The sequence below is a fragment of the Humulus lupulus genome, chromosome 2, assembly GCF_963169125.1.
Source record: "Humulus lupulus chromosome 2, drHumLupu1.1, whole genome shotgun sequence".
NCBI classification, from domain to species: Eukaryota; Viridiplantae; Streptophyta; class Magnoliopsida; order Rosales; family Cannabaceae; genus Humulus; species Humulus lupulus.
This window is the reverse complement of record NC_084794.1, coordinates 292030677-292040735: the sequence shown is the minus strand read 5'-3', so window position 1 is coordinate 292040735 and position 10059 is coordinate 292030677. Positions and strand designations below refer to the sequence as shown.

Sequence of the window (10059 nt, the reverse complement as noted above, 5' to 3'; positions counted from 1 at the left end):
TATGATAATCTATTTTTTACATTTTATAGAATTACCATATTTTAAGCTCTTTTTTTCTTCAAAACTTACTATATTTCATATATAATTATTTTTTTTCTTATAAATATATAAACTTCACATATTTATGTAAATTTTTCTAGATTCATTTATGAAATGAAGTGGTATTTGTGAAACTAGGCCCAAAAATTTCAACGGGCTTTAAGCCCACGAACATCAACGCACAATGGCACAATCCAAAGACGTCGTCGTTTGTCGCATATCGTTTTGTTTTCCTTCATTACGACGTCGTTTTGAGATTGTCGTTTTTTCAATTGGTAGCGTTGAGAAATTTCCGACTCGCCCCTAACTCGTCGTCCTCGTCATTCTAGCAGAGCCATAGATCAGAAAAAAGCCCCATTCTCTCTGTTTCTATCCATCTCTCTACGATGGAGTTCCACAGATTCTACCTGCTAGTCATCTTGTCGATTCTCTGTTCTCAATCTAGGGTTTGTATTTTCTCTCTGTTTCACTGACCATCTGCTTTGTAATATGTAGTAGGTACTCGATCTGATAATTTCTGGTTTTGGATTTTGATTTAGGCCGAAACTACTGGATCTGTTTTCTTCATTGATAGCTCTTCTAATCAGTTTTTCCGCAAAGCAACGGACGATGTCACCAAGGTAATTCTCTTCGATTGCTTCATTTCGTCAATTTATAAATAGTGTAGTGTCAAATATAGGATTCAATTCGATAAATTTTATATGCAGTTATGCTTTTCTTGATCGCGTACGTCATTTGTATATCCAGAAATTATGAACCGACTCTACTTCTATTAGGAGATTTTGTTCGATGTTCACTGTTAGCACTTATATTTATGTGGTTTGTTCATAGATTAAGGCATATATAGCAGATTTAAAAGTAGATTCGAACCTTATTGGCTCATTCATTTGAAGGTTTGAATTTTCTTGAATGAGTATTAGTACCTCTTCCATAGAGTCTGAACTGATACTACTTATTGGTTTTTTGATGCCCTTATTTTCACTGTTGGATTGTTCTTTGATATGTATGTTTTTCTTTTTTTACTCTAGTTGCATAAACTCAGCAATGACCGATTGTAAATGAGGCATTGCTTCTATACAGTTATCTTTTCTTAATGTTTTAATGATTTTCTCCAGCTTGATACTCCAATATAATTTTTAGTTCCCAACATTTTGTTTTGCAGCCAGATTTGATTTTGGACACAGAAGCTGGTGCTGCAGTGTCAGTCTTGCTTGGATTTGCGCCACCTTCCACTCTTTCAGCGGCTAGCTCAACTAAGGTTTTACTGTTGTAGGAAATACATTTTCTAGTTACTTCTTGTTTTCTAGATTGTAAGACTTGGTTTATAAGATTGTCTTTTATTTGTTTGGCAGTTGAATCAAATACTTGTGCCGAATCCATTCAACAGGCCTCGTGCTGTTTTCATGCTGGAAGTTAGAGGAGTTGATGGTCTATGTACTTAACTTTAATGAACATTTAATCTCTTTTACCATTGGGGAATTAGTATTGAAGTGAATGTTTTATGCATGCAGATTCTGAACTATTGGCAAAAGATAATGCCATCTCTGGCAGTATCCTTAGTAGCAAGATTGCTTTTGGGTCAGAGAAATCCGAAATTCAACTTCCAGGTAATTATTTTTTTTATTAATTATTTTGTATGTATGTATGAATCCATTCGGTAATGTATTTGAATTTTTATAATTCTTTATTTGACACAGCTGAAGATGAAGTTTCTGTAGTTTCTTTGGATGAACCATTCGCTGATCTTACCGACAAAGAAATTAGCACTTTTGTGAGTGATGCCTCATAGTGATACAGTTCTCTCTGTGTGTCCTATTTCATTTCCACTTTGCACGTACATGACAAATATGCTGGTTTCTAAATGTTATTTAGGCATCGTGGATGGGTGGGGTCTATGATTATGATACTGCAGAAACATTAAATGGAGAGCTGATCATTCCTTTGGCCAATGGTGCTAATATGAAGCTTCATATGTCAAAGGTGATACTCCTCACTAACGATTAATATCTAAATAACATTTTTTTCCTTATCCCTTAATTGAATTTAAGCAATATATATGAAGATAACCTGTTTTGTATTAAATATTTTGGCAGAAAGCAGACAGGGAATTTACTGCAAGTCTTCTGTCTCTTGTCCGTAACTTAAGGAATGCAATGGATATGCATGAAGACTTATCTCATGGTACACGCAGTCCAGCTGAGTTGTTGACTGGTTCCTTTGATGGCATTAAGGTAATTTTTTTTTGTTGGGGGGGGGGGGGGGGGGCGGGGTTGCTTGTTCATTTTCTTATTTAATTGTTTTGGGTGTTCATAATTAGTGTAAATTCTGGTGTTTTGCTGAATAAGTTGAAATGACTAAAGTTGGAAATCAGTATTTGGTATTGGTGGTATTGGGATGAATCTGAATGAAATGTAAAGTCAATACATGTCTGTGGATATCTATAAGAAATTATATGAAAGAGATGATATTATTTTTGTTTAGCAATTGATATTTCACGATCAAGGGTGTAGAAATATCTATTTGACAGGGCTTATTCCTATATCGATGAATTTCATTGGACCCAGAAATGATAAATTGGAAGAATCTTTTTGTTCTTAGCTTGATTGTTTCGCTTCCAAAAGAAAAAAAAAATCACGAGGGAGAGGTCTTCCATTATAACCTCTAATGGTTGGCTAGAGTTACACTTAAGATTTTACTAGCAAGTTTTGATGATAGGAATAGGAAGACTTGGGAAGCATGCTTATAGCTATTCATGATGTACAACTAAATAAACTTTTTGGGATTGAAATCTTTGGTATGGATACCAAAGAGTTTAAGTTTCACAAACAGGAGTTTTCTTATTATCTGGTTTTGCTTTTGGTTTTCCTCTATGAGCATTATGTTTATGATCATGTATTGGGAGGGATGGTGTTGCAAGGATCATGGCCATCAACTAGTAGATTTCCAAAGGATGTAAATTTTATGCTGTTGCTTTTTTATTAGGTCTAGGAAGTCTACAAGGAAGTAATTTTCCTCAATTGTTTTTCCTTGACCTTTGGTTGGTGGTATTAGACTGGTTTGTAAATAAGTCAAATCTTACACGAGGAATGGTTATATGTAATTTTCATGGGACCATTGGAAAACTTTTAGATTAGTGGAACTGAGCAATTCTTTTCACTGTGGTACAACAAAAGATGAGAAACATCCTAGGTTGACATCAACAATTTTGCATTTGTATTTGTATACAAGTCTTGTATATATCCTTTATCTGGTTCTTATATATTCTTTTCTTTAAAAATGTAATAACAGATTTTGCGAGAGCAATATAGAACAGAGGGTTCTGCTCAACATGGAATGGAGTTACTACTCTCTACATTGTCCAAGATATACAATGAACTGCAAGATGCATACAAAGGTTAGTTAACTTGATTTTGTGATGTTGATATACGGTCTGGAAATTTAGCTTCACCTTTGGTTGTTTGAGATCACAGAGTAAGCATTTTAGACAAACGCATTGCATATGAAACCCATCGTAATAGAGATCACATATTTCACTAAGCTAAAATTCGGTGAATGCAAATCTTTGCTAATTACCTATGTGGAAATTATTGTCATCCTTATCATCCCAAATGTTTTGTTAAACTGAATGGCAGGTCAAATTGTCGGAGTCATCTTTTGCTCTGGCGAAGCTTCTATGGAGTCAAGCAAGATGCTGGATGTGAGTTTTGCTCCTCAGCGATCTGGGCGTTTGTTGGAGGAAAACAAATTACCCCGTGATACGGTTCTCGAAGTGTTGTTGGTTAGGGGTATCCTTGCTTGGACCACAGGAATTATACTTCTCGTTTCAACCCTCATAGGGGTAAGAATACACCAACAAAAACCCCTATTCTCATAATCAATAGCTTAATGGATTGTCAACAAGACAAAACCCGCAATCCATATTTTGCACCCAACTCTGATTGGAAGTATTGGCTAAAACTGCCCTATTTTGTCGTTTTTGCTAGCATAGCTTCTATAATTGGCAAATGATTCAACCACATAAATGCTTACAATTTCTCTTTGCATCTGTTGCAGATATGCTTCCTTTTCAATATGCCGCTCACAAGAGATACCCTTTTGTATTCTAATGTCAAGCTTGACTAAACAAGCACTAGGGAGATCTAAGTAATGGGTGCTTGAACTGTCAAAAGAAGACCAGATTGCCATTGGACCTTCTATACAATTTGTTTTCTGAAGATGCATCACATGCCTGCCTTTGTCCAATTTACATTGTTTATATTGAAACCTCTACCTATTCTGTGGTATTAAACACAGGTAGTTCTTAGGTTATCTGAGTTTTCTCATCCAGACATTAATGACCAGCTCAGTGAGGAATTTTCTTTAGAGAGATTCTCGATAGCCACTTTGTTTTTTTTTTTTTTGGATGTAAAGCACTGGACTGGTCATCTTGGGTGGGGAAGAATTTGTGTTTTAAGCAGATAAAAATAATTATGTGCATTTGGCCATGAGGAGATTCTCTTATCATGTGTATTTGTTTATTAGATTTCAATAATATATTTATGTATTTTCCAACTGCCTTCTGGTGTGAAGTTTTATAACAACTTGTTCATAATAAATAAAAGCAAAAGAATTCTTGTCCACTGTCTTCAGTTTTAAACTCAAAAAACTCAGTTCACACACGTTAATTCTAGCTTAAACAAACTTTTTTTTTCCATGGGCATTTCCTACAAGTTGCAGTAGATCAACATAAGCTTTTTACATTATAAAACTACACCACATATACACAGTAGTCCACAGCTTCAGGGAGAGTCACAACCCATACATCTAAACTACATCAGTCCAAAAGGTACATACTACCACTACTTTACTCGATAACAATGGGAGACTCCAAAGACTCACCAACGATCTTGGGAAGCAATTCAGAGGGTATATCACCTCTGAGAATTTGAACTCTAAAAACCAGATTTCGAGAGCTATTTTCAGTGAGTTCAAAGACACAAGCATCCCCAATCTTCAACTTGTTGTCCTCTGCAAAGTTTCGCCAAGAGTTATCAAATCTCTTCATCACCACATTTGTTCCATTGAACAACATAGTCCACTTCTTCCCCTTGTATGTGAGAACCGCAGGGATGATCAGCGAAGGTAGTACTGGATGAATTTTTGTTGGAAGTACCTATTTTTATCACATTTACCAAACCAAACAATGTAGTCAATAATAGACCTTCAAATTGATTTGTCATATATATATATATATATGTATATATATCTTCTTGCATGTTTTTCTAATAACAAAAACTATTCATTAGAAAAACCCAAATACATAAAAAAGGCATTACGCACAATACAAGAAAAGTACCAGACGATAAGTAGGTTTGACATGAGTCTTTGCAATAAAGACACTGAAAAAGGGTTTCCCTGAAAGTGGCCAAAATTCGTCGTCTTGTGATACTTGCTCTTCTTCATTGCATGATGTACTGAGATTTGAGCTCGTATTTGACATCAGCTCCTCCTTTTCTCAAACCCACCTACACTTAAAACTCCATAATTGTTATTATTTTCTTTTATAAAACCCATTTAGTACGTACTACTTTTAATAAAAAAAAGAAAAAGAAAGAAGTAGATGCATTGGGATTTTGGATTACCCTAAACTTGAAGCTTAGCTTGAGATTGAAAAAAGTTGCAGAAAAGTATGAGTTGGGAAAGGTGACCGACTGAATGCCTCTTCCGATTACCACTACAAGTAGTACTATTACGTAATTATTAATAGTTTTTAATTAAGAAGGTTGCGCCATAGTACAAAGCCCAAAAGTCATCAAGTCCAACGAGTAAGCCCAAGTAGAGCCCAAGCCACGTCAGGCCCATTAGATAATGTTCCCGCCACATGCTCAAACGTGTGGTTTGAGTTTCGAACCGAATAAATATCTTTCTTCTTCTTCTTCTTCTCCATTCAGCTTATCTGAAACTGAAACGCAGAAAAAAATATCAATCTTCTGAAGACTCCAATGTCTTCCTCTCTCCCAATCTTTCTAAACCCTAGAATTTACATCAAGCCTCGAAATCTCTTTCCCTCCACATTTCCTTCCTCATTGAGATCTCTCACCTCGAAATCCTTAGTCTGCTTCGCCTCCGATTCGTCACAATTTGATCGGCAAGTGACGTTTTGGATCCGGGAAGAGCAGAGATGGATTCGCGAGGAACAGCGGTGGCTTCGAGAAGAGCAGCGCTGGGCTCGCGAGCGCGACTCGCTCCTCCGCCGTATCGCCGAGCTCGAGCTCCAGATTCAAGCTCTGGAGCAGCAGAAGTCGGTTCAGGCTGGGGCTGAGGTGTCTGAGACTATCGCTAACATCTCTGGTCTGCTTCAGATTTTGAAGGAGAAGAATCGAATCGCGGAGACGGGGTCGAGTGCGACTCCGATGGTGTTGGAGGAGAATAAGAGCGTGGAGAAGGAGGAGGTGGTGGTGGAGCGAGTAATTAGAGTTGTGGAGGAAGAGAGTAAGAAGATGAAGGAGAAGAAGAGGAGTACTTTGAGGATGGGATCGGAAGGAGAAGAAGTTCAAGCTATGCAGGTCTGCTTTTGCAATCTGAAATCAAATTAGAAAGGCGAGTGTTTAATTTATTTATTATTTTGAAAAAATATATTTGTGCCTAATTTTTCTTGTTCGCGTATAGATGTAGCTTTAACAATTCTAAGACATTTATATATATATATATATATATATTATATACACATTCGAGTTCAGGTGTATTGAATTTTGAATTTGACTTGGTTTTCTTTCTTAACATGAAACGATGACAGGAAGCATTGGGAAACTTAGGATTTTACTCTGGTGAGGAAGACATTGAATTCTCAAGCTTTTCAACTGGGACTGAGCGAGCTGTGAAGACATGGCAAGTAAGTGGCAAGTTTCTTTATATGTGGCTTTTTATGAACACATTGAAGTAATGGCAGTTAATTTAATCGTAATTAATAAGATGAGAAAAAAAGAAGCTATAGAGTAGATTTTCTTGAATGAAAAAAAAAAGCCATAGAATTGGTCCAATGTAGATATAGTGGCCATTATTGAGTTCATGCTCTTGCGTGACAGTCCACTTTTGGTGCTCCTGAAGATGGGATTATGACTGCCGAGCTTCTTGAAAGACTCTATGAGGAGATAATTCAGGGTCCTGAGTCAAGCATCAATGCGAAGCCAAAGGTCTGTTTCCATTACAATGTCTCCCAACGGTACAAATATGTAGTTTAGTAATATTGCATTACTTTAGAATACACTTAAAGCTTCTTGAAAAAACATTGTCAAAGACGCTAAGCTTCAAAACCCCAAAAACTGGTACATAGAACATCCACTCCATCAGAAAACTGTATCCAATACAAACACCACAACAGAAAATTTCACATAGCACAATTCAAGCTACTCTGCAGTTCTGCACATTAATGTTTCTGCGTGACTTTCCAACCTAGATGTCGATAGAGATGGACTAATTAGATCCTTGTTTTTAGTTTTATACACCCTTGTTGGGGTTGCCTTAATGACTAATATAAGCCTTGCTTTAACACCACTTTAGAGTAATAGTCATAGAGGTCTATTAAACTCCTAACTGGGTTTTTTCTTTCTTTCTAGGAAGGTGAAAATGGAGCTCCAGTTTCATCTGTAACAGAAGTTTCAAACATTCAGCAAACAGTAGTGAAAGAAGAAGGCATTAACAAAGCAGAGGTAACACGGAACCGAGTTTTTCTTCTCGGAGAAAACCGTTGGGAAGATTCTTCTAGACTCATTGGAATCAATAAAAAGGACAGTGAGAGCAAGACCAATGAAGCCACAACCAAGTGTATCACTTGCCGTGGGGAGGGTCGTTTATTGTGTTTAGGTACACTCAGTTCTTGCTCCCCATTTGTCTTTATAGAATTAATTTGAAACCTTGATCAACTTATAGTATTAGTATATACGCGTTACGGGAAAAAAACTTAGAAATAGCTTCTACTTTGTTTACAGAATGTGATGGTACAGGGGAGCCGAATGTTGAACCTCAGGTGAGAATTTTTCTCACTTAGCACACGAGTAAGTAGTGGATAAGCTCATAAACAAGAAATATAAATACCAATGTTTTGATTTGACTATGCAGTTCTTGGAATGGGTGGGTGGTGAGGAGAATGCAAAATGTCCATACTGTGAAGGGCTTGGGTATACAATTTGCGATGTATGCGATGGAAAGACAGTGGTATAGGTAGGTATTATTTATTAGGGTCTCTTGTCAAAAATGACATTATTTTGCCTTCTAGTCTAATTTTAATAATTATTTTTAAAATATTTTTTTATAATTTAGACATTTAGTCGAAAATTTGAGAGAATTGGTAAAAAATTGTAGATAACTACTAGAATTTCACATAGATGTTATTTTGCAAAAAAAATATTAAAAGTAGACCAGATCACAGTATCACTTAAAAAAAAATATCAATTTTACTAATTTCTCTATTTATTATTTTATTTATGAGTGTATAATGCATACTATAATTCTTCTTACTTGGTACACGTAAGTATTAGGATTGTATGGTATACTTTATTTTTGTACACGAAATAAGATCATCTAGGTGTTATTTATTAGAGTTCCTTGTCAAAATAACGTCATAATATTGCACTATAGTTTAGTTTTAATAATTATTTTGAAAACGATTTTTTATAATTTAGATAGTTATTTAAACAATTACTAAAATTTTAGATTGGTATTATTTTACAAAAAATTATGAAAAATAACTAGGGTTCAAAATCACTTATAAAAAAAAAGTAATTTTCACTAATTTCTCAATTTTTTAGTTTACTTATGAGTGCATACTGCATACTGTACTTCTTCTTACTTAGTACACGTAAGTATTAGGATTGTATGGTATACCTTCTTTTTGTACACGAAATAAGATCATCCAGTGATTTTTTTTTTTTTTTTTTTTTTTGATAGAAATGCCGTGCAGCCCTTTTTTTTCCCTCTAATATATATCTTTGACGTGAGAGCCTAGCCAATGCCAATCAGTAACTCCCTCCGCTTCTAGTACTAGTAAGCTGGTTTTCTGCTTTACACTGTTCGTTTTTTTTAAATAAATAAAAATGCCAATTGTTTTATATTTATTTTAGAGTAAATGTAATGATTAGTTCACTTAAAATTTGTGATGTAATTTTTAATTATTTATATATTACTAGGTGAGAGTTTATAGTATATTTATAAACATGAGATACAATCTCCCACAAATTTATTCAGTTTTATTTATAGAATTTATTAATTATTTTTATTAAATTTATATTATTGTCATATAAATTTTAAATAAATAAACAATATTATATATAAAAGAATTATATTAAATAAAAAATTAAAACAAAATATTGTTTATAATTTTTTTTAAAAATATATATTTTTTTATAAAAATTTAGATTATGTATTATATATATTATTATAATGATGCTTCATAATATTTAAATTTATACTAATATAATTATTATAATATTTGAATTCATATTAATATAATTAGTAAAATAATAAGATTATATATTATTATCATATTAATATTTTACAATATTTAAATTTTTATTAATATAATTATTAAATATTTAATTTCGTATTATATATTATTATAATAATATATAATAATGTAATTTTACAACATTTGAATTTGTTTAATAAATATGTATTTTTAATTAGTTTTAAAAATATAATTCATTAAATAATTAAAATAGTTTCTTCAAGTTAATAAAACAAATTGTTAAAATAAAAAAATTCATTATTTACACACTTTTTATAAATATAATATATGATTGAAAAATGTTATATTAAGATTGAGGGCAATACTTGTATGTAAATTTGATGTCTCCGCAATTTCTTGATTTATGTTTTATCTCACCATTCCAGTATTTTTTCTTTTCTTTTTTCAAGGTGAGCTGAAAATTACTACACATTCTTGAAAAATTGGTTCCCAAAATAGCATCAGTCTGCCCGTAGCATCATGAAAGTTTTCAATTTTCAGTAATTAAAATTTGATTTTTTTCCTCCAATTCGATAAAT

General features: G+C 33.6%; 3 protein-coding genes across 6 annotated transcripts; 2 read left to right on the top strand and 1 right to left on the bottom strand.

Annotated features, from left to right (window-relative positions):
- Positions 1–326: 326 nt before the first annotated feature.
- On the top strand, positions 327–4590 carry LOC133819787 (uncharacterized). 2 transcript variants are annotated; one of them, XM_062253126.1, is made up of 11 exons: positions 327–485; positions 579–659; positions 1202–1297; positions 1392–1467; positions 1551–1646; positions 1737–1810; positions 1912–2019; positions 2133–2270; positions 3328–3433; positions 3672–3877; positions 4093–4590. In XM_062253126.1, the coding sequence occupies exons 1-11, from the start codon at positions 426–428 to the stop codon at positions 4159–4161; spliced, it is 1110 nt and encodes a 369-aa protein (XP_062109110.1). In that variant the 5' UTR covers positions 327–425; the 3' UTR covers positions 4162–4590. The 2 variants fall into 2 exon arrangements, with proteins under 2 accessions (XP_062109110.1, XP_062109109.1); XM_062253125.1 differs by having other exon boundaries at positions 1392–1473.
- Positions 4422–5879, bottom strand: LOC133819788 (B3 domain-containing protein Os04g0386900-like). 2 transcript variants are annotated; one of them, XM_062253128.1, is made up of 3 exons: positions 5661–5879; positions 5375–5548; positions 4422–5191 (listed from the first exon to the last, which is right to left on the bottom strand). In XM_062253128.1, the coding sequence occupies exons 2-3, from the start codon at positions 5516–5518 to the stop codon at positions 4883–4885; spliced, it is 453 nt and encodes a 150-aa protein (XP_062109112.1). In that variant the 5' UTR covers positions 5519–5548; positions 5661–5879; the 3' UTR covers positions 4422–4882. The 2 variants fall into 2 exon arrangements, with proteins under 2 accessions (XP_062109112.1, XP_062109111.1); XM_062253127.1 differs by having other exon boundaries at positions 5375–5543.
- Positions 5880–5939: 60 nt separating this feature from the next.
- Positions 5940–9301, top strand: LOC133819786 (protein disulfide isomerase pTAC5, chloroplastic). Of its 2 annotated transcripts, XM_062253123.1 has the most exons (7): positions 5948–6584; positions 6815–6910; positions 7104–7211; positions 7635–7881; positions 8007–8044; positions 8137–8238; positions 8965–9301. In XM_062253123.1, the coding sequence occupies exons 1-6, from the start codon at positions 6021–6023 to the stop codon at positions 8236–8238; spliced, it is 1155 nt and encodes a 384-aa protein (XP_062109107.1). In that variant the 5' UTR covers positions 5948–6020; the 3' UTR covers positions 8965–9301. The 2 variants fall into 2 exon arrangements, with proteins under 2 accessions (XP_062109108.1, XP_062109107.1); XM_062253124.1 differs by lacking the exon at positions 7104–7211 and having other exon boundaries at positions 5940–6584.
- Positions 9302–10059: the final 758 nt, after the last annotated feature.

What these genes read in the sequence shown, in the direction of transcription:
- LOC133819787 (XM_062253125.1), top strand. Translation starts at nt 426, where the DNA reads ATGGAGTTCCACAGATTCTACCTGCTAGTCATCTTGTCGATTCTCTGT. An exon ending in CAACGGACGATGTCACCAAG is followed by an intron (nt 660 to 1,201) that starts GTAATTCTCTTC and finishes TTTGTTTTGCAG; the next exon opens with CCAGATTTGATTTTGGACAC. An exon ending in ACTGCAAGATGCATACAAAG is followed by an intron (nt 3,434 to 3,671) that starts GTTAGTTAACTT and finishes ACTGAATGGCAG; the next exon opens with GTCAAATTGTCGGAGTCATC.
- LOC133819788 (XM_062253128.1), bottom strand. Translation starts at nt 5,518, where the DNA reads ATGTCAAATACGAGCTCAAATCTCAGTACATCATGCAATGAAGAAGAG. An exon ending in TCAAACCTACTTATCGTCTG is followed by an intron (nt 5,192 to 5,374) that starts GTACTTTTCTTG and finishes TGATAAAAATAG; the next exon opens with GTACTTCCAACAAAAATTCA.
- LOC133819786 (XM_062253123.1), top strand. Translation starts at nt 6,021, where the DNA reads ATGTCTTCCTCTCTCCCAATCTTTCTAAACCCTAGAATTTACATCAAG. An exon ending in GCATCAATGCGAAGCCAAAG is followed by an intron (nt 7,212 to 7,634) that starts GTCTGTTTCCAT and finishes CTTTCTTTCTAG; the next exon opens with GAAGGTGAAAATGGAGCTCC. An exon ending in AGCCGAATGTTGAACCTCAG is followed by an intron (nt 8,045 to 8,136) that starts GTGAGAATTTTT and finishes TTGACTATGCAG; the next exon opens with TTCTTGGAATGGGTGGGTGG.